The sequence below is a fragment of the Medicago truncatula genome, chromosome 5 (genome assembly GCF_003473485.1).
Source record: "Medicago truncatula cultivar Jemalong A17 chromosome 5, MtrunA17r5.0-ANR, whole genome shotgun sequence".
Classification (NCBI taxonomy): domain Eukaryota; kingdom Viridiplantae; phylum Streptophyta; class Magnoliopsida; order Fabales; family Fabaceae; genus Medicago; species Medicago truncatula.
Window position 1 is genome coordinate 5,957,517 of NC_053046.1, and position 22,555 is coordinate 5,980,071.

The window sequence follows — 22,555 nt, forward strand, 5'->3', positions numbered from 1 at the left end:
AGTTAACACTCGGTAAACACGTGTAACTCGACCGATTTGTAATGGCTGAGACAATATTTTTTTTTTGAAAGATTTGTAAGTGCTGGCATAAATTTAAATATGTACAATTGAATTTTGTGGGAATAACATTTTTAACAAAACAAATAAAAAATGTGTATTGAGAATAATGTGTTAGAGTGTTTTTTAGTCCCTTAAAATCTTATAAAATCCATAAAATGCTTAAAATTTGAAAATCAATAGTAAAAGAATTTTTTATTTGTTTTATTTTTCTTTATTCAAACGCTAAAATTTATTTGTTCATTATTTTTATCATCCACGCTTGTAAGTTTGTTCTTTTTCCTCTAAAATTCATCGAATCCTTTGAAATTTTAAAACCCCATAAAATCCTTTGAAATCCTTAAAAGTCAGTGTGATAAATCTTTTAAAATCTTGAGTGTATAAAGTCTTTTACATAAAAAGTCATTTAAAATCTCACAGAATCAATACAATCTCACATAATATTTTAAAATCTTAAAAGAATTTTTTTAGGCTAAAATATGGTTTTAGTCCCTGCAAATATGCCTCGTTTTGGTTTTAGTCCCTGTAAAAAAAAATGTTTTTGGTCCCTGCAAAATTTTTTGTTTTTGAAAATAGTCTTTGACCCCACTTTTGTGATGATTTGCATACGTGGCACATTATAACTGATCCAATTTTGTAGTTTTTGGTCTCTGCAAAATATTTTGTTTTTAAAAAAGGTCCCTGCAAAAATTTTTGTTTTTGAAAATAGTCCCTAAACAATTTTTTTTTTACAGGGACTAAAATCATATTTTAGCCGTTTTTTTATTAAAATAGTCTTTTAAAATCATAATCCAATACACCATAAGTAAAAAAATATTGGCATTGGTCCCTACACTTTATAAAAATATTGGTATCGGTCCCTCTGTTAACTTTCTGTTAAAAAAATACACAAAACTATTAGTATTGGTCCCTGCACTTTGTAAAGTTATTGGTATTGGTCCATGCACTTTGTAAAACTATTGGTATTGGTGCCACGTGGCGTGAGATGATTAGGCCACGTGGCACTCCGTTAGTTTTGTGTTTTTTTTTTTTACCAGAATGTTAATAGAGGACCAAGACCAATATTTTTACAAAGTGTAAGGACCAATGCCAAACAAAAACAAGTGCAGGGATCAATCCCAAAATCTAATGAAAGTGCAGGATCAATGACACATTTAAACCAAAAAAAACTATTAGAATAGTTAATGAATGAAAGAAATGAGATGATTCCCAGAAATTTACTCACTGAAATTGCATACACTCTTAACCCTTTGTAAGATCCCACAAGTAATCTAGTCCAGCACGTTACATCCGATCCAATCCAATTCGCGCCTGATGGAGCCGGCAGCACCAGCAGTCATCGACGCCGGCACCGGAATCGCCACCGAAGAGGTTTCCCCGGCGGAAACCGCAATACTACAATTGAAACAAGCGATATGGCAACAATATCAACACGTGCTAGACAAAACAACCCCGCACGTGCTACCGCGATGGATAGGGTTTTCGGTCGTCGCTTTCATCTACATCCTCCGCGTCTACTTACTAGAAGGCTTCTACATCGTTACGTACGGTCTTGGCATTTACATCCTCAATCTCCTCATCGGTTTTCTCTCCCCTCAGGTTGATCCCGCCATCGCCGACGCCGCTGACGGTCCTACTCTCCCCATTAGAGCTTCCGATGAGTTCCGTCCTTTCGTTCGCCGCCTCCCTGAGTTCAAGTTCTGGTAATACTTCAATTTGATTATCAATTATCGTTTAATTGAGTGATTTTGGTATAGGATTTAATTCATATACACTGTCAGTGTATAGAGTTTTGAGTTTTTACTCAATCATAAAGTCTGTTCATACACTTTGTTCTCGTGTGGTCAAGGTTATAGTTGTGTTATGATCATTGATGATATTGTGCATAATTAGTTGATACTTGATGTTGTCTAAATCGTCGTTAAAACCTTGATATTGCAAGCTAGATTGTGGATGCGGACATTCATTTAAAACGTATGTGACTATTATGAGTTCCAAAAAGCAATTTTGATGACCAGAATGTTTTGCTGTTAGTTTCTTATGATCTTTGTCAATGTATCGAAAACAATAACCATGTAGTGTACTTCATTGCATGAAGCTATTGTTGAATTATGTTGAGTTGAATTAGTTTCTGAGTCCTCAACCACATTCTATGGTTCTCTTCGTTTTCTTCATAGGGCCTGTTTGGGTTGGTTTATTTGAGTTTATCTATTAGCATTAACACACATGAGACTGTTTCAGAGAGCTTATGGAAGCAACTTATGATAGGGCTATAAGTTGTTTTCAGCTTATTTCCATAAGCTATTCAGTATAATTTATGAAAACAACATATAGCTATATGTAAAAAGTTTTATTTTCTTTTGTTAATGAAACAACTTATACATAAGCACATATATGATGAGAGTTTACTGGGCTTAATTAAGTTCTTTATCCAAGGAGGACCATAGTTTGGGTCTTCCACATTGATATGTGGTTTTAGGCATAAAAAAGCGCCTACCTAGATGATGTTGTCTTCTTTGGTTTTGGTGCTCTTAAGTTGTTGTAGTTTCTTTTTCACTTAGTAAGGTCTGCAGAAGGTTGCTTTTACTAAAGCTGCTCAATTTTCCTGTGGGCAGGTACTCGATCACAGTGGCATTTTGCATTGCAATTGTGATGACTTTCTCTAGTGCGTTTGATATTCCAGTCTTCTGGCCTATACTCCTCTTCTACTGGGTGGTCTTGTTCTCGCTTACTATGAGGAGGCAGATATCACATATGATCAAATACAGATATGTACCGTTCAATTTCGGAAAACAGGTAATTTAGATTCAAAATTGTTGTTGTGATTGTTGTGTGGCTATTGATTCAATGATTGTGTTGATTGTTGTTATAAGGATTACATCTTTTTTGCTATTACTAAGCTTTTTTTGTCTATTTTACTTTTAGCACTATCAGAGAAAGAGAGCATCAGAAGAAGAAAGCACAAGTCTTCCTGTGGACTGAAATTTTCAGTTTTGCTGCACATTTAAGTCAAAACTGAACCCCAAGCATGTAGCTTCGCATTATATTTTAGCAACATGAGCAATCTATTGTCATGATGATTGATTAAGATTGCTCTGAGGTCTAGCGTATACGTGAACATCTGGATGTTCAGTTCCCTATTGGGCAGCTATTTGGATGCCTTTGACGGCTTTGGGAAGATGTTGGGAACTGTTTTTTACATCTTCTTTTGTAAAATGCTTTTTACTTTTTTTTTTCTTTTTTTCTTTTTTTCTTTTTTCTTTCTTTCTATATAGGAGGGCAAATTCAAAACTCTTATTGCTGAATTCATAGTCCAATAACAAAAAAAATATAAAAACTGTGCAGAAGTCCCTTTTATTATTTGCAGATGAGGTTAACACTGATATGTCTCTTCCATTGCATTTTTTCCCTTTCTTTTTAGGAATCGCTCTCTTGGGTTATTTTCACTTGGCACTTTTCTTGTCTGTTATTTCATGGCGCCTGGCACTTTTTCTGATATAAATTTTATCAATTGAAGTTTATTTATCCAATCATCTGAGACTGTTAAATTGAAGCTTCTCTTCTTCACTAGATCCAACCAGTTGTACTGTGCCAATTTTATTTAATTTTGGATTTTAATTAACGATCACTTGATACAACCAGTTGGTGATGGTACTTGTTCCCCCTTTACCCTTGGGTCTGTTTGGTATACCATCTGCTCAGCAAATTTTTGCTGTTATCTTCACACGCTTTAGAAATTACATATGGTGTACTACAACTTGGAAAGTTTTCTCCTTTTTCAAGTATCCTTTCTTTTGACTATTTTGCAACTTTGGAGATGCCTAGTACTTTGAAGTAGTCTTATGTTTGGTACATACTTTTGTTGAAGTAACAAAAAAGAACTTTACAATCTAATTAGAATCTAATTAGGATTGAATTTGTATGCATTTTTGATGTAAAAGTTTTTTATACTGTCAATCAATCGTAACAATCAAATTATTGATCATTTTTTTACTTTAACCATAGCTATTTCTAAAGCCAAACATGAGTGGTTGCGATTTTTCAACAATATAAAACTGTGTATGAAAATTAATCTCATCTCATTATACTTGGTTTAATGTCGCCTTATAAACCTTTTAATTTCAACCCCGCGACTATATCGCACCAAGGGTTTTGCGCTAACCATTATTAAAAAAAGGTGAAATTGCAATGCATTTTTCTACTAAAAGTTAATTAGCCTCTACTTCAAATACATTGTGCATCGTCTCAAAATCTATAATAAACGAAGCATTACAGTAGTAGAATATGAAATGAAAGCACCCTTCAAAAATGAAAATGAAAAAGAAAGCTGGTTATGAAACAAAGCCGGAGTTGTTTGATAAACACTTGCATCACAACTTGTATTACAGTAGTAGCCACTAGCCAGTATCTTCAAAAGTGCCAAAATAAATTACCAAATAACAAGACTTCAAAAGTCTTCAACCTTCAAACTCATTTCTAGGCTTCATTCTTGAAGCTTACATAAACACATCAATGTCTCACACTAAGAAAGAATCAATGATAAAAAATGTATTGATGAATGTGAAATGAAATACCCTGCTGGTGCAATACTTGTACTAACCAGTTACTGTGCTGGTCTATAATATCCATATACACTGTAGTAGGTTTGTGCAAAAGTAAGTAGCAACAAGACTACAGCAGCAACCAAAGAGATAATAGCCCAAGGGTTATTGAAGTAATTGTGTCTCAAGCTTGCACACCAAGTATTCCATCTATGATTGTAGTATCTATTAACAGACTCTGATAATGGAGAAAGATAACTGTTATTGATGTCAAACACAACCTCTTGGCATAACCTGTTGAAAAGGTCTGCAACTTCGGTATCACTTCCAAGCCAATGTTCGATTATCCCTCGGTAATGAAGGTATCCGACATCTTCTGGAGAGTTAATCAAGTTATCCATGAAGATAACATAGGATGTAATGTCATTGCTGCAATCAAGATGACACTGCTCAAATGCAATGAGGTTTAGAAACAGAGATTTTGTTCCATCATGGATCAAGAGTCTCGGAATACGCAGAATACCGTCCTTAAATTTAATATCCCAGAAGCGATCGGTCTTCCTTTTCTTGAACTTGATTCCAGCCTCTTTTAGCTCAGTTACACAATGTATCAGTTGCTGGCGCCGTTTGTCTGCAACTCTATTAGCGTTCGACCTGCGTTTGATCCATATTCTAGGTGCTGGTTGAGGTCCTGAGCGCAATAAGCTTCGTCTAAATACATCGAGACAGTGAAGACCTCCTTGGTCGGATAAAGGATCAAAGGTGGCATTGGTAGTGCTTTTTCTAAATGTTGATTCCAGTTTATTTCTATCACTTTTTGTTAATGGTTCATCTGTTGGCATTAAAGGGTCGAAGAATCTGAGTGCTAGATTTGCAACAAGTCCTTTCAAATCTGGTTTACCAATCTGAATTCCCAGAAGCAAATCTAGTATGAAAAGGGGAAGCTGATTTTCTAGCATGATCATATCTCTTTGAATCGAATGCATCGATCCGCGCATTGCAAAAACAGGATCGTTCCTTGAATAACCAAGTTCCTTAAACCCTTCTGTTGCTCCTCTAAACAGCTCAATCACAAAACAACCATCAAGGACCAACATTTCCACAAACTCATTGCTGCTTAACCCGATCGTTCCTTCATAACAAGATCTTGCTTTTTCTTCCATCTCTTTCATTGCATCCAGATAAAGCCTAATGTCATGTTTTGTCCTCTTAAGAACGTGGTTAATGGAACGCCATTTATGACGTTCCATTTGTCGAAGGCGTTTTTTGCCATGATGGTATGGTCCTAAGGACACAATCTGTGGTGCAAAAGCTTTGTCGTCGCCACTACTATCTCTAAGGTAATGAGGGATTTTGTAGATTGATAGCTTAGTCCATGAACTTGCTACATCGTCTTGATTCGCCTCCTCGAGCTTTTCCTTGATGGAGATCACCCATTCAGATACTGGTGAGCTTGCTTCCTCTTCCAAATTTTCACCATTTTGGTTGGTAAGAAGAACCTGCAATGATTCTGAAGGTTGTTGCTCAAGCTTTTGCTGCTGAGGTAACTGGATCGATCGTGTACCTGAATTCGGAGACGATGATGGAATCCCTGCTTCTAAGGTTTCTCTAAGTTTAAGGGTGATAAGGTACCAGCTCAAGAGCTCTTTGTTGAAAACAGCTACCATTTTTTTTTTCTTTCTTTCAGGAAATTGATATTTTCAGTTTCTTGTTACTTAATGTTCTGAAAGGTGTTATGATCCAATCAGAAATAAATGAATTGAATAGTTGGTGAACTGAATTAAAGTCCTTAAAGGACATTTTCTTTGTTACTTCTGAAAGGTGATAATCCAATCAGAAATAAATGAATTGATTAGTTGGTGAATTGAATGAATTAAAGCCCTTAAAGGACATTGACTTGATGAGATTGTGCAGCTCATATGGGACCCCTTTGAGCTAAGTAGTAGTAGGAGTTTCATGGGAACTTGTCAATTTTTAAGCATGCTATTATATTCTAAACTTTTTATTATTATTATTTGAATTTGAATAATATATAGTACGTCATTTATTTTAGAAAAAAATGGCTTAAATAATGTATAGTATCAGATGATGGATGAATGTGGCCTAAACATGTTCACAAATGTCAAAACCTGTTTAATCCAATGAGCAGTGATACACCATTTGATAATCAATTTTCTTTCTTTTTTTCCCCCTAATTGAACATGTATGATTAGACATTCTCATCTTCAACTTTACTTCTTTGTCACACAAGCAAAGCTTTAATTACTTTTTCTTGGACACCAGATAGTGGGTAAGAATTAGTCACTGATTATTATTATAGAATTATTGTATTATATTATGTATGACAATTGTAGCTAACATCAAGGGATCTGCTCTATTTAATCCAATGCACGGAGGATATCGAAGTAGTTCTACCAGAGCTTTCTGAATTGAATAGCATTTAACTAGTCACATGAGCAATAATAATTCTGCACAATGCACGTTTATAAGTTCCTCTAAAAAAATGCACGTTTATAAATTATTGTTGCTACCTCCTCTTGGTCCCGTTTGCTTTTGTATTAATTAAAAAAATGAATAAACTAAGGTGGAGCCAGGTAGGCACAAAAGTGTGGGAGAAACGTGAAAGAAATCAAAATTTCATCTACTTGTTAATCTGACTTGGAGATGGAGCATGTCTTAATCATGCATTTATACACTTGTAATGGGACCGGTGCTATGCTCGAAATTTTTTTTTTTCTGCCCTTATTTAATTCCAAAAATACAAAAATGCCCTAGTTTTGAAAAAAATTGCATAAATGCTCTACTTTTCAGAATTTACTGATACCTTGCAACCCCCACTTGCGGGGTACCTTAAAAAAATTTTAAAAATTAACTACCCCGCAAGTGGGACTTGCGGCCTCCTTTTTTTTTTTTTTTTTTTTTTTTAAATTAAATAACTATAACTACACGCCTATATTTTTATTTTTTTTTTAAAAAAAATTAATAGATTGCCACCCCCACTTGCGGGGTAGGCTTAATTTTTTTTTAAATTTTTTTAATACCCCGCAAGTGGGGCTTGCGGGTTTGTTTTTTGTTTTTTTTTTAATTTTATTAATAATAATAATAATAATAATAGTAATTAATAATAATAATAATAATAATAATAATATTAATAATAATAATAATATTAATCACTAGACATCCTATAAACAAAATAAAGACTAAATTTCTACTGATGTCTAATATTAATGCAATCTTTGCGGGAATGACCAGTCATCCTACAAATACCGCATCTTCTCTCAGTTTCCACATCGTCCATCTCGGTCCTAATGCGAGTAATTGGTGGACGACCTTACACTACATATATATATATTTCCACTACATATTATTATTATTATTATTAATAATTACTATTATTATTATTATTATTATTATTATTAATAAAATTAAAAAAAAAAAACAAAAAACAAACCCGCAAGCCCCACTTGCGGGGTATTAAAAAAATTTAAAAAAAAAATTAAGCCAGCCTACCCCGCAAGTGGGGGTGACAATCTATTAATTTTTTAAAAAAAAAAAAAAAAAATATAGGCGTGTAGTTATAGTTATTTAATTTTAAAAAAAAAAAAAAAAAAAAAAAAAGGAGGCCGCAAGTCCCACTTGCGGGGTAGTTAATTTTTAAAATTTTTTTAAGGTACCCCGCAAGTGGGGGTTGCAAGGTATCAGTAAATTCTGAAAAGTAGGGTATTTATGCAATTTTTTTTAAAACTAGGGCATTTTTGTATTTTTGGAATTAAATAAGGGCAGAAAAAAAAAAATTTCGCTATGCTCATCAAGGTGCTAGAAAATGGTGGGGTCGCAGGAACTCCACGTGGCGGCTGGGTGTGAATTATGTATTTTATTGTTCTTCGTAAATTATATAGAAAGAAAAAGAAAATTACACTTATTTTTTGACTTGAATCTTGTGCATTTATATTAAATATGTAAATTTTTAATAATTAATTGTTGATTTTCAATGAAAAATTACTACTTTTAGTTTCTTTAACATGTGTAATATTGCACATGTTAGACAAACCCTTTTTCTTATGGTCCATTAAAATCACACGGACACTCTCATTCATAATCTCTATCATTCATGTTTCTATCATACTCTTTCAGAGTTCTCGGACGAATGAACCAAATCTAAATCCTTATAAAGAACATCTTATTTTTGTGACGGGTCCGTGATTTGATCTTATCGTTCATCTTGAATGTGACGAACATTCTTTCCACTTCTCATCTAATTTTGTTTTGTATGTTTTCTTTCTATTCCTAATTTGGTTAACTTTGTTGGGTTCTATTAGATTTTCATCTATTATCCTTCATATTCAATCTCAATTAAAGAAATTCACACAACCGGCAAAAATCCTTGTATCGTGAATCCTTATTGGATTCACATCATTATATTTTTTTTTGTTTACAATCAAGATTGTTATTCTTTTGGGGGTTGGGTAACTCAACTCGTTTGAGCAAATGGTTAAGGAGCTAGAGGAGGTCCAAAATTTAAGTCCCGACAAAGAGAGAAAAAAAAAACTAAAATAATAGTTAATATTCTAATATTTGTCCTTCAGTTTTTTTTTTGTTTTTTTTATTTTTACGTTGATTATTTTGCTGAGAGAGCATTTTTCATTAACATTTAATTGGGATTCTTGAATTACTAGTGGGATGGAGAAAAAAAAAATAGGCAAATCCATTGTTGAGTCCTCGGTTGATAATGTCATTAATCAAATCCAAATATGAGCATGGGTCTGGATCAAAATTTGGTGGTTTCTCTCTATTTTTGATCAATTTTAATTTGGTTTGTGTGTGATTAATTAAGGGAGGAATGAGAGTATTGGCAAATGTGATGTCTTCATCTGGTTTGATAAATGGTCAGAAATTAATTACTCCAACAAAATCCAACTTAATCAAAGCTATGAACCCTGAGCTATAATCCACACTATACTTGTTTTTGCTTTTGAAAGAGCAAAGATAATTTCATTAGTACTATAGCAAAAGATATGCAAACAGAACATGTACAATATACATCAGGAACACAACAACATTTGTTCTATTTCACCCATCACATGTGCAGCACAAAAATTCTTCTAGAGCCACCCCACAATGATGTTGCTTAAAGTACCAAGTACATAATAGCCCACATTACTTCCTGATAATTTGGCTAAGATATCGACACTTTATATAGCCCCTCCCACATATGAGGATTTTTTTTATTTTTTTATATTTTATATTTTTATTTTTATAGAGAACACAAATGAGGATGTTAAAAACGAGTAAAGACTATACTTTGTAAATTAATTAAAGACGACGTACAAAAATTGAGCTCAATTTTACTTTGATGTTAAAATGGTGCTTGTGACATCCTTCATACTGAAATTAATTAATGTTCGTCTCATAGATGTTCTAACAAAACAAATTAAAATTGATGACATTAGTGGATTGGCTTAACAGTAATAATTTTTATACACTTTATGGAGGAAAGAAAATCATTTTTCCATAAATTTAATGAAGATTTCAGAGAAAGAACATGGACCCTAAATCAAATTAGAAATTTTGAGTATGAAAATGGCCACGTCAATAATTCTTATACTTGTCTTGTCACATGCGTCACATAATACTGCTAAATGCTAATGAACACCTCAACACTCATTTTTTTGGGTGAAAAGAAAAGAGGGCAAAGCCTAAAAACAAAAACAACTAACAAACTACATGATTATTTTCAATAAGCTTACAATTTTCTAAAACTATATTAATTATAAGCTTGAAGTCACTTTCTATTATGAGACGAGTAAAATTGTCTTCTCACCAAGTGTACTCTTGTATATAGTCTCCCCATTTTAGTATGAAGGGCGTCACAAGCACCAATGATTTGAGTATACTACTTCAACCAACAACCACCTCGAGTCATGAAATAGATCACCATAACTTAAAATATATATTGATTTTCTTGTAAGATTCATAGCAATTAAGGTAAATCCAACTCTCTTGACGAGGCTTCAAGCCGATTTAAATGGTCTCTTGTCATCCCGACAAAAGATTGTTACCAGAACAATCCATTTCCTTAGCCATATTGAAAATCACATGAATCGGATTGTTAGGGCGTTTAAATCCCTTTTCAAAGATATACTTGTTTTGCCAAGACCAAAGATGGCAACACACTACCATGAAGATAGATTTCCAGTTCTTCTACGGCTCATCATACTCTCGGTAATTTGATTAGATTTAACTATCCAAAGCAAAATATGGATTACATGAACACAATCCTTGAATGTATGAATGGCACTTTCATCCCTATTTTCACAAATGTAGCAAATGAGTGAGACTCCCACTCCACATCCTCTTCACTGTACTCTTTGGTTAAAGGACTATCATCAATCGTTAAACACTCTTCCACACCCCAAATATTCTTCTAGTCCTCCCTTGTTCTTTACATGTTGTATGTTCCTTTGATGCAAATCATAAATGCTTCAAACTATTAAGTGAAGAGTTTTGGTGCATTTCCAACCAATGATATCATGCCCATATGTAACCATAATCGCTACTTTTCTCAAAGTATTGGAATTGTAATGAGTATTGAGTAAGTTAAAAAATTAAGCGTGAAAAACCTAGGTAGCCAAAATATCATAAATGTCCATTTAAAAATCAAATTTTGATATTTTTTTAAGAGACTTCTATCATAAAAATTTCTTTGAATTTTAGTCATACAATATTTGTCATCAACTGTTTCAGTCTCTATATTAAGTCAACTCATATGTACCTTTCAAAAATTTGAATTTTGTTTTTGGTTAAAAAGAAGAGAGGGCAAAGCTTAAATAAGAAAAAACAACTAAAAAACTACATGAACATTTTCATTAAGCTTACAATTTCCTAAAACCATATTAATTTTTTGAAGAGATTTCTATCCCAACATATAAAGTGTGTTTGTAAAGTTTAGTAGCATAAAGTATTGATTTATTTTAATTTAATAAAGATTAAAACATGTGATAGAAAATATTGTTGAGATCACATACAAAATTTAAAACTTTTACAAACCAATTATTCAAAAGAACATGTGTTCGACTTATAAATGCATAATTTATTTTTTTATCTAATTTTATCTATTTTGCGACCAAACTTATTAAAGTCCCTCATACGAAATTTGAAATTCAAAGGGATTTAAAATATAAAAGGTTAAAGTGCACCTTTTCTCCCCTAATTTTCAAAAATTTGCAATTTTAGCCCCCTAAAATTTAACCCCTTTGCATCTTTGATCCTTTTGACCATTTTTAACCGGTCAATGTCTACATGACATGCCACGTGTGTTATTATTTAATTAAAAAAAATAAAAAATCATTTTTTAAATTAAATAAATTAAAAAAAAAATCTGAAAAAAATTAAATTAAATCTCAATCTTTTATTTCTTTTTCATCTTCATTTCTTCCTCTCAATCCCAATCCAACCAAAAAAAAAAAATTAACAACATGTGATGCAGAGAAGGGTAGGAGCACAAATTCATCATAAATTGGAACAATCATTGGTTTAGTCAGTTGGTTTAGTTTGTTGCTGGGTTTTTTTCCCTTCTGTTATTTTCTGTATGCAGCTATTGTTGCTTCTGTATTAGGTGCTGTTTTTTGGCTGCTTGTTGTACGGCTGTTAGGGAGTTTATTTCCTGCTGTTTGGGGCGCTGCCGTGTTGTTTTTAGTTGGTTCTTTTCGCCCCTTCCTCTCTTCTTATGAGGTTGGGAGCCTTAATAATATTTAGCCATTCAAAAAAATAATATTTCACAATTTCAATTTCTCCGATCTAGTCCTATATAAATTCGAGAATTTCCAAAACTTGCTCAAACGCTTCTTCAACGACCTGGAGTTAGAATTCAGGTTACAAGTCTTTCATGACGGTCTCCGACGGTGGCGTAATCAGATTTGCAGCGTTGGTACAAAAATACGGTGTTGGTTGAAGGGAGTGAGAGAGAGTGTGTTAGTTTCAAGTTGTTATTGTTGTTGAGGATGATGTTGTCAGAAGCATAAGATTTCCATGTTGTTTAGATGATGAAGAAGGAAGAAAGAAGATGTAATTCCAGATTGTTTAGAGAAAGGAAGGAAGAAGATGCCATTCCATTTTGATTTCCTTTACTTTGTTTATATTTGGGTTTTATTTTTTAATTTTTTTTTCTGATTCTTTTATTTATTTTTTAATTTTATGTTTCATTTATTTAATTTAAAAAATGATTATATGAGTTTTTTAATTTTTTTAAATTAAATAATTACAAACGTGGCATGTCACATAGACGTTGACGGGTTAAAATTGGTCAAAAGGACCAAAGATGTAAATTAGCTAAATATTAGGTGGCTAAAATTATAGTTTTTGTACTTAGGGGACCAAAATTACAAATTTTTGAAAGTCAGTGGAAAAAGTGCACTTTAGCCAATATAAAAACAATTATTTCCACAAATAATTATAAAAGCAATGGGTTAAAAATAAAAGCCAAAACATCAAAACTCACATAACTCAGTTGGAGTCGCACTGAACACAGCTTCTCCGTAGAAAGAAAAATCTAGCCGGAAATCGCAACCGGAGTTTCCCCTCAACCGCCGGAAACAGTGAGAAATCCATCCAGGTTTACCTCTATCTTTGCAATTTTACTTTTCCTCGACCGCGAATCCATGCGATTGATAACTTAGGGTAAAAACCCAAACATATATTAAGATCTGTGATTTTTTTAATTTTTAGGGTTTAGTACTAATTAATGCATTTCCGATTCTTTGGATTTGGCTTTAGGGAAACTTTCAATTGAGATTGTAGCGTGGTTTAGTGGAGATTAGATTTGTGATAACTATCGCTTTAATTTGCTAGTTTTCGTTTTTATCACATGTTCTTTTCAGATTTTCTAATTTTTTTCTTCACTTAGATTTGTGTAATTCATGTAATTTTCGATGTGTTTTTTTACCAAGAGAATTGAGAAGAACAGAACCCCTGTATTGTATGCAGCTTCTGAATGTTGCAACTGTTTGTTTTGTGCTATTGATTTTACGTAGGGCCTGTTTGGATTTGTTTATATGAGCTTATCTAACAGTATACGAACTTGTGAGACTGTTTGGTAGAACTTGTATGAAAACAAAACAATTTAACTTTATTTTATCTTTCATTATAGAAATAGTTTGTACATAAGCGCTTATCATGATAAATGCTTATGCTATAAATTGCAAATTAAGTTGTTTATCCAGAAAAGACCATATTCTCTATAAGGTGGATAACATAATGAATTTGTTTTATTTTGGTAACGTATGTTTGTATGATTATAATGTTCCTTGTTACAATATAAATTCAAACTATAGTCTTGATGTTATTATTGCCATATAATTCTATCTTTTTTTGCAATTTCCTACCTGGTTTTTGAAGCACTATATTCTTTGTCCATAGATAATGGTGTTGGGTAATCAAGTGTGTGTGATTATGTCCCACATCGACTAGGAATGGAGGAAACAAAGGATATATAAGAGAGGGAACCCATAGATCTGATGCCTTAAGGTTTTGGGTAAGAGTGTGGTGTTTAAGTCTCTTATGGTCCTGGACGTTTGACCCATTGCCGCTCCCGGGGCTCCCCGGACTCCCCTACAAATGGACCTATGTAGCACTGATAATCCTCGGATTAGGTGTGTGTGTCCTGGTGTCAGACATGTGTCGTTATCTGACATGACTCGTGATTCCATTTAATCATGTGATTTGCTCAAATTATTATCAGTTTTGGTGTGTCTGCATCTGTGCTTCATAGTCACGGACCTATCTCTTTTTCTTTCATAGTGGTGCTTTAATCTATAATTTAGACAAAAAAAAAAAAACTACTGTAGTCTACAAGGAGGATTCAGAGGAATATATTAGTATCCAGGGTTGCTTCATTGAAGCTTCCAACTTTGTCCCATTCCCCTTTGAAGCTCATTATTTTGATTGAACTTGTAGCTATGTAGAGGTTGAAAAGTTTTATTAGATTCATGGAGAAATTCAAAGAAGTAACTATTGATATGTAAACAAAATCTCCTTGAAGGAAGAGTAATCACTCAAAGTTGGCATTCAGTTTGAAATACTTTATTCATTCTCCTTATTTTTGCCTTTTCCTCAGATCAAAATGTCTCGAAGATATGATAGTCGTACAACAATCTTTTCTCCTGAAGGACGTCTTTACCAAGTGGAGTATGCAATGGAGGCTATTGGAAATGCTGGTACTGCCATAGGAATCTTGTCGAAGGATGGGGTTGTTCTGGTTGGCGAAAAGAAGGTGACATCCAAGCTTCTGCAAACCTCAACTTCAACTGAGAAAATGTACAAGATTGATGATCATGTTGCATGTGCTGTTGCTGGGATTATGTCCGATGCCAACATCCTAATCAATACTGCTAGGATCCAAGCACAGCGTTACTCATTTGCTTACCAAGAGCCAATGCCTGTTGAACAGTTGGTTCAATCTCTTTGTGATACCAAGCAAGGTTACACACAATTTGGTGGTCTTCGTCCATTTGGAGTCTCTTTCCTGTTTGCAGGATGGGACAAAAACTTTGGCTTTCAACTTTACATGAGTGATCCTAGTGGAAACTATGGCGGTTGGAAAGCCGGTGCTATTGGTGCCAACAACCAGGCAGCACAATCAATTCTAAAACAGGACTACAAGGATGATATCACAAGGGAAGAAGCAGTTAACCTTGCACTGAAAGTTCTGAGCAAAACTATGGACAGCACCAGTCTTACCTCGGATAAGCTTGAACTTGCAGAGGTTTTTCTTGCACCATCTGGAAAGGTCAAGTATCAAGTTTGCTCCCCAGAGAACTTGACTAAGCTGTTGGTGAAGTCTGGGGTGACCCAACCGGCAACAGAGACTGCTTAGCTTGCTGTTCCATCATGTCGTACACATTTCAAACTCAAAGGAAGAAACTGTTCCAAATTTATTTCTATGTTAAAACTAGTAAACTTCTCTTATCTTGGTGATGTTAAACTGCTAATGGCTTTTTATTTTATATATGCTTCTTGGATTTTAAGGGCATAGATCTGTGTAATCTATTTTGGTTTCTACGGATTCTTCTTTTCATGTTCTTGTTATTTGCATTGAACCTGGAAGGTTGTAGAATCAGCTAGCATGTCATTTTCAGGCAGTTTTCATTTTGAGTAAACTACTCAGGTCTTTGTTCTTTAAATTCTTTAACCTTTTAATTGATAAAATTGAAAAGTTTTAGTGTTTTGGATTTACCAAAGTACTTTGGTAAAGTTAGTTTATTTTTCTAACTTAATTTTTATTTTTTTAGCTTTCAAATTCTATAAAGAAAAACAATATGTATTGCATGGCGATTTCTACCAAGTACAAGCCTGTTAAATTGGACATGTTACACGATTTTTTTTTTTCACCTTTGATGATAAAAGTCTCATCAGATTTTCCGAAGACCTGCTATATGGGATTATCTTCGGTGATGTAGGTGTATACCCCTCCCACCTCCATCTTCACCTACATCACCAGAATACGGCATCCTCTGCCACTCCTTCCCTCCACCTCCATCACATGCCTCATATCTTTGTTTTCTTGCTTTGCAGCTTAACTATCCAATATTATGTTTAGTTCTGTATCTAACTAATCTCTTGTGGTTCGAATTCATATAAGATTTACGCATTAAGATTCTTGTTAGTCACAGTTTTCAAGTTACAAAATCGGAGCATATTATTCTCGATTGTTTTGCTCGTATTTTTTTTTTTAATGAAAAGTTTAGGTGGTGAGCTGAATAACGAGGCTCACTAGTGTCAGGGCTGGTCTCATATTGCTCGTATTTCTTGCTATAGTATTTTCTTTTTCTCAAATTGATTGCAGGTCTTGATGAATAGGATTGAGTGGGTAAGGTTTTCGGGGCATACGCCTAGCAAAAACGTTTCTGTATGGATTTGTGGTAGTGAGGAGAGAGATGAATGACGTTTTTGAAAAAGGAGAGGGGAGAGGGAGAGTATATTTGGTGTCGTGGGTGTACGAATACATATGGTGGAACTTAATGATCAAATATTGAAAGAAAAAAAATTGCTCCGTACGAAGACCTATACAACTTGTGCACCATAATATCCGTCTTCTTCTATTATGTAAAAAGATAGATAGAGATGCTAAGCAACATGCTTAATCAAAGTTTGTTTTGTTAATACCCCAAGAACTACAATTTTGACATTCGAGTACCTTGTGCTTCAATTACAGCGAGAGGACCCCAAGTGATGCTCTTTACACTTGAAAGTAAAATACAAGCAAATTGCCACAAACTTGTGCACTTCTTTGATCCGTTCAAGTTCTTATATTTAGCTGTTGAGTCATCAACTTAGAGGTTAGAAAATCTACTCATGCTAACGTTGACATATTATGCATCAACCACTTATGCTAGATTCCCGTGGTTGCAAGCAGCTGATTCATTTTATTTTATGATAACTGCATAAAATAAATCTCTTGTCCTTCATCAATGGACTATTATTAAATTGCCGATTAAATTGCACCGAAATTAAAAATATGTTTCAAACCATGTCCAATTGGCAAGAAAACACATTGACTCAATAGAAGCTACAAAATGTAATCCCCGTGAGCGTAGCTCAGTTGGTAGGGATATTGCATATTATATGCAGGAGCCGGGGTTCGAACCCCGGACACTCCACTTCTCCACAATTAAATTGTGAGTTCTAGCCACTAGACTACTTGACCAAAAAAAAAAAAAAAAAAAAAAAGAAGCTACAAAATGTAGCTTCATAAAACCATGGTGAGAGCTCCTTGAAACGCGAGAAATATGTATCAAACGCAAATCCATGCAGGTTATAAATATGCCACTTCCCTTTAATTAATAGCAAGATACTGAGCTCATTTGTGGTGCTCATTAGCATCACTAAGCAGAGTAGGGTTAAATCCCATTTTGGCATTTCCATTTAATCAATCTGAGTTACAGTCTACTGGACTTCTTCTCATGCCTGCGTAATTTCTCTGGGACATTTTTGGCATACAAACTCTTCTTCGATTCAGGTGTACATATTCCAGCTTTGATTACCGTGTCACAAGCTCAAGTTGTATTTGAAAACTTACTTCTTGGGAATGGTTTGTTAGGGATTCTAATACAATACAAGTCTGTGATTAACAAATTCTGCATGCGAAAGAATGAAATGGAATTGTATAATACTATAGAGAAGAATATGTATAAACATCGAATAAAATTGAATACAGGCTTCCCACAAGACAGCCAATGTTGCAAAACTAAGTTGATATTTCCCTTTAATCTTTCATATGAACGGATTTAGGGCACCTCGAAGAAAAATAAGAAAAAAAAATGTAAAAGAAAAAATGGGTGAAAATCAGACGCGAATGCACATATGCTGGCCAACCATAAAAAGCTTCGCGACAGAATTATGTATCCAAGAAGACATCAGCTTCTCCTTTTAATTAATTCAAATTCTTGTCGCAGAAGGCCAGCATTCTCTTATAAACACAAGGAAGTAAATTCTCAGATGCACCAATTCATATCTCGGTTTGTTCAGAATGTGTAGAGACCTGTACACCAATCACTTTGGTGTCATGCTTTCTCTTACTTCTACTGCGTCTGGATCTGGGTGTTTTGGTCTTTGTAGTGTGCGTGTTCGAATGCACTTCTGCGCCTGCAGCGAACACTTTTTCGTTTTCATTAGATGGGAGTTCAGGAGGAGAGTCTGGCCATGGAGTGCGTTTAGATGGGACTGTGATGTCCAAAGGAGGGTCAATCACCCATCTGCATGAAATAGCATCATATAGTCAGGGATATAGACAGCAAATATCAAATATGCAAATAAATACAAGGCTAAGTTTTGATTTTACAAAATCCATGCACTATTTGGACGACCCGTCGAAAATTAAAGTACTAAAACCATACCTATAAGAACCTAGAAATAAATTCCATGATCACATTTTAACAACATTCACCCAAACACACACAATGGCAAATTATGAGATTGCACTAATCGTAGAAGTAGGGCCCTGGCACCCTTTCCCCCACTCTCAGACATAAACTTTGCTGTGTTCTTAATTGTTTCGGAGAAAAATGACTAAATCCAAGCTGTAGCCAAAAGGCCGGAACATACCCTGGGAAATCATTAACAAGTGATTTGACTGAAGTCTATGATCAAATAGACCTTTACCAACATTTTGATCTAACAAATCCTATTTTTCTGGAGTTGGGTGCTACTGGAGTTCCTATCACCCACCCAATCATTATATCCACTTGTATCAATTAACCCAACATACAATTAGAGACTAACGGCTGCAGAAAATCATGCAGTTACTATACAATCAGCCTGTAGGACTGTATAAGAAAGTCATAAAGGGGAAGGGAAGTTTTGTGCCCTCATAAATTGAATCTTTCATTTTCTCTCTTCGCGCGGAATTTTTTTCAAGCCAGCTATTATCACTAGACAGTAAACAAATATAAGAGTATATGATGCCTATAACATTTCTACTCCAATATGGTTAGCAATGTTCTTATGGGTCAGTGTGACTTGAGGCCTTTTAGCGGGTGCTTAAGTAGAAATACATCAGCTGGAAACAATAATCATCCTATATCATCATCACATGATGCCCAAGTATCAGTGCATGAAGCTATTCCTATTAAGATAGTCATGATTATAGGTTCACATTACATAACACAAATAAGACATCAGAAATATTCAAATTTGTCAAACAATTCAAATTTCAGGGAATAGTTTTTGGCTTTGAGCTTCTGCGTGGGTTGGTGTTGCAGAGTTTGTTTTTATACTTGTATATTTGTATTGGTTATAAATTACAAGTACAACTAACACGTAGAAATAAGACATCGTTTGGCAAATGAAAATTAGGGGCATCATTGAAAACGTTTAGAATATAGAGGTGGGGACTCACCGAGCAGGGAATTTGCTGTCTGTGCGAGCTTCAACCCGCAACCACCAAAGCAAAACATGACGTCCACAACTCCCTAGTGGTTCTACCACAGAGGTACTCTTGAGCAAAGATAGTGGACTCTCTATCTTCTCACCATCCCCATCCAATGCATCAAGATCCTTAATCCATTCTGGCTTATCGTCAACATCCTTCCACAGTAATCGGGAATTCAACACAAACCCAGACCATTCAAATTTTGTCGGCAACACAGGTGCCCGGTCATCAATGTAAACTGCATGCCTTCCAGTATATCGTAATGAATTGAAGGTGTGCCACCCAACCAACTTATCGGTACCATTACAAGCAGGACCTTGCACCGGCATTGGCATGGTATCCTCATCTCCTTCTTTTTGAACCAATGAAGAAATTTCAGCTGCATCAACGGAATGAAGTAGTATTCCGACTGAAACAGCACCGATCCATTTCACACTCTGAATTTCATCAAACAGCTCCATATTATGCATGTTACTATCATCAGCAAACATCACAATTCCATCCAGCCTCTCTTTCCTCACAATCCTGTACCATCACAAGGAAAAATCAACAAAAGGTTTAATGTAAGAACAATGAACGTAAAAATAAAAAAAGGGAAAGGCAAATTGACTAAAAAAAAATTTCTTTAAAAAAACAAAAAGTTGCCATCATCGCATCATGTATTGTCACTGTATTTAGTGATTATGTCAAAGGCACTACAAGGTATCAAAAAAGGTTCACGACAATAATTGTATATGTTCGATTCCACTTTTGGAGCACACAAAATTGATTCTAGGGATCTAGAATTGATTTTGGATATAAGTGAGTTGAATGTAAAGTGATTTATGTTTGTTTAAATGTATTTGTGTAATAGTGGATTTAACCATAAATTTAAGGCTAAAATCAACTGTAGAAGCCAAAAGCTGCAAATTCTAACTTCAAGTAGAATCCATTCTGCAAGCTAAATCAACCAACCATGATAAAAATCAATTTTACAACCTCTATAATCAACTTTGACCCTCCAAAATTGAAACCAAACATACACCGATTCTGACTTGAAGCTAGAGTTTGTAGCTTTTGCTATTAGAATTGATTTTTAACCTTATACTTATCATTCAATTCACTTTCACATGAATGCATCCAAACATAAAATCCCTTCACATCTAACAATTCACTTTTAGCCAAAATCAACTTCACAGAATCAATTCATTCAAAATTTGTGACCACAGAATCAAACACACACTAAGCCACATTAGCCTATATTCTCAAATCTCAATCATGATTCTCCGCAATATAAGGGATCATGACACGACAATTACCATAAAAACCGCGACACTAATTATTCAAACAATACTCCACAAAGATTCTAGTACAAAGCACAATAATTAAAATCATAATAACAAATCAAGTAAAAGCAAAAAAACTAAAAGGAATAAAAATTTAACCTCAAAGCATGAAGACGCATCAAAGATTCAACTTTATGTCTATCCTCCCACAAACTGGGCATTTTCTGATTAAACCCAACATGAATAATCTTTAATCCAGATTTTCCAATAATCGAAGCAGTCTCATTAGTAACACCGCCAGCTTCCACCACAATCCAAATCAGATCATAAGGCACAAGCATCAAAGAATGCATCACACCAGTCAAATGCATCGCTTGAAAAGTCCTCACATAAGTCGGAGTCACAACAATCACTTTTCTAGGGTTCTTCACTCCAAACAACAATCTCTGTTCATTTTGAACTCTAGAGATTATTCCATGCGCTTTCATTACTTCCACAGGATCCGGATGCGGCCATGGCCGAATCCGGATCCCGTGTCTTCCAACCACCACTCTACTCGCCACTACTGAACTCCCGTTTGTTAGAACATTCTGTTGAGTTTCCACCGGAACAGTGATTCCGGCACCGGTGCCGGAGGTAAATGGAACGGTGTAAATATTAGTGGATGAAGTTGAAAAGAGAAAGAAGAAAACGAGACGAGAAAATCGGAAGCCGAGAACGAGGCTGATTAAGCAGCAAACGCCGTGAAGTACTAGCCAGAAAATTGTCGCCGGTGACTTAACGGCGCCGGCGCCGTTATCTGAATCTAAGCCTCTGAAGCTGTTTGTTCTACGGTTGATGTAACTTTGTTGTAATGTTGAGAGCTTCATTTTTTGTTTATTGTTAAGACACAAAAATTGTGTGTTAAGGTTTTGTGAATGTTGAAGTAGTGATGTTTTATTTTATGTTTGAGTTTGATTTTGCGTTTTGTAGAAACTACGTTGTTGTGTGAAAGTAAGAAGCAAGTTGGAGAAGAAGATGGTGGTGTTGGCTTTTTGTAGTTTGGTGGTGTTGTAATTTATTCATCTAACATTACTTTGAGTTTAAGGGATAAACCGGTTTGTTTTTTTTTTTTATATTATTTTATTAGTTATTTTCTGTTTATGACTAATTATTTGAAATTTATAAGAAATTGAAAGAGCTATGACTATGACCATGACCGTGTGTGGAAAGGAAAAAAAATTATAATTCTATTTAGAGCAAATCTTACCAATGACAAACCCAAAAAAAAAAAAATATATAGTATAAACTATTGATATTTACAAAGTTTTTCAAAGACAATGATTTTGTAAATCATTTTTAAATTGGTCTATGACTCTATTAATATTTCAAATTAATAATTGTTTTTGTCAAAAGTTTTTGAATTAAGTCTATGTCTTTATGTTTTTGTCACATAACAAATGGCTTAATTGAGAAAGTTTTGACAAAGACAATGACTAGTTTAAAATATTAATAGAGTCTGAGACTAATCTGAAAATGACTTACAAAAACAGAGATTAATTTGGTGAATTTACTCAAAATATATTTGAACATGCACATAAGTAAAGAGGTGTTTAAAGCCGAATTTTATTTTAAAAGTCAACCAAACCGCATATTTTTTTTATATTGCAGTTTGGATGATATTTAATCTCAAAACCAAACTAAACCGTAACGTGAATACCCTTACACACAAGTGAAAAATTAAAAGAAAAGAAACTTAATCACATCATTTAACATTGTTTAACTTTTAG

At 34.3% G+C, this 22,555-nt stretch overlaps 4 protein-coding genes across 5 annotated transcripts; 2 read left to right on the plus strand and 2 right to left on the minus strand.

Annotated features, from left to right (window-relative positions):
* The first annotated feature begins 1,253 nt into the window (after positions 1-1,253).
* On the plus strand, positions 1,254-3,503 carry LOC11405778 (protein RER1A). 2 transcript variants are annotated; one of them, XM_003611623.3, is made up of 3 exons: positions 1,254-1,760; positions 2,673-2,853; positions 2,983-3,503. In XM_003611623.3, the coding sequence occupies exons 1-3, from the start codon at positions 1,372-1,374 to the stop codon at positions 3,037-3,039; spliced, it is 627 nt and encodes a 208-aa protein (XP_003611671.1). In that variant the 5' UTR covers positions 1,254-1,371; the 3' UTR covers positions 3,040-3,503. The 2 variants fall into 2 exon arrangements, with proteins under 2 accessions (XP_003611671.1, XP_013453488.2); XM_013598034.3 differs by having other exon boundaries at positions 2,992-3,503.
* A 777-nt stretch (positions 3,504-4,280) lies between these two features.
* Positions 4,281-6,445, minus strand: LOC11407319 (UPF0481 protein At3g47200). The gene has a single exon (XM_003611624.4). It carries the CDS (start codon positions 6,263-6,265, stop codon positions 4,661-4,663), a length of 1,605 nt encoding a protein of 534 aa, XP_003611672.1. The 5' UTR covers positions 6,266-6,445; the 3' UTR covers positions 4,281-4,660.
* A 6,605-nt stretch (positions 6,446-13,050) lies between these two features.
* Positions 13,051-15,754, plus strand: LOC11409872 (proteasome subunit alpha type-4). The gene is made up of 2 exons (XM_003611626.3): positions 13,051-13,209; positions 14,710-15,754. The coding sequence occupies exon 2, from the start codon at positions 14,716-14,718 to the stop codon at positions 15,466-15,468; it is 753 nt and encodes a 250-aa protein (XP_003611674.1). The 5' UTR covers positions 13,051-13,209; positions 14,710-14,715; the 3' UTR covers positions 15,469-15,754.
* Positions 15,755-17,743: 1,989 nt separating this feature from the next.
* On the minus strand, positions 17,744-21,855 carry LOC11408559 (probable beta-1,4-xylosyltransferase IRX14H). The gene is made up of 3 exons (XM_003611627.4): positions 20,946-21,855; positions 19,489-20,046; positions 17,744-18,346 (listed from the first exon to the last, which is right to left on the minus strand). The coding sequence occupies exons 1-3, from the start codon at positions 21,653-21,655 to the stop codon at positions 18,100-18,102; spliced, it is 1,515 nt and encodes a 504-aa protein (XP_003611675.1). The 5' UTR covers positions 21,656-21,855; the 3' UTR covers positions 17,744-18,099.
* Between the last annotated feature and the right edge of the window lie 700 nt (positions 21,856-22,555).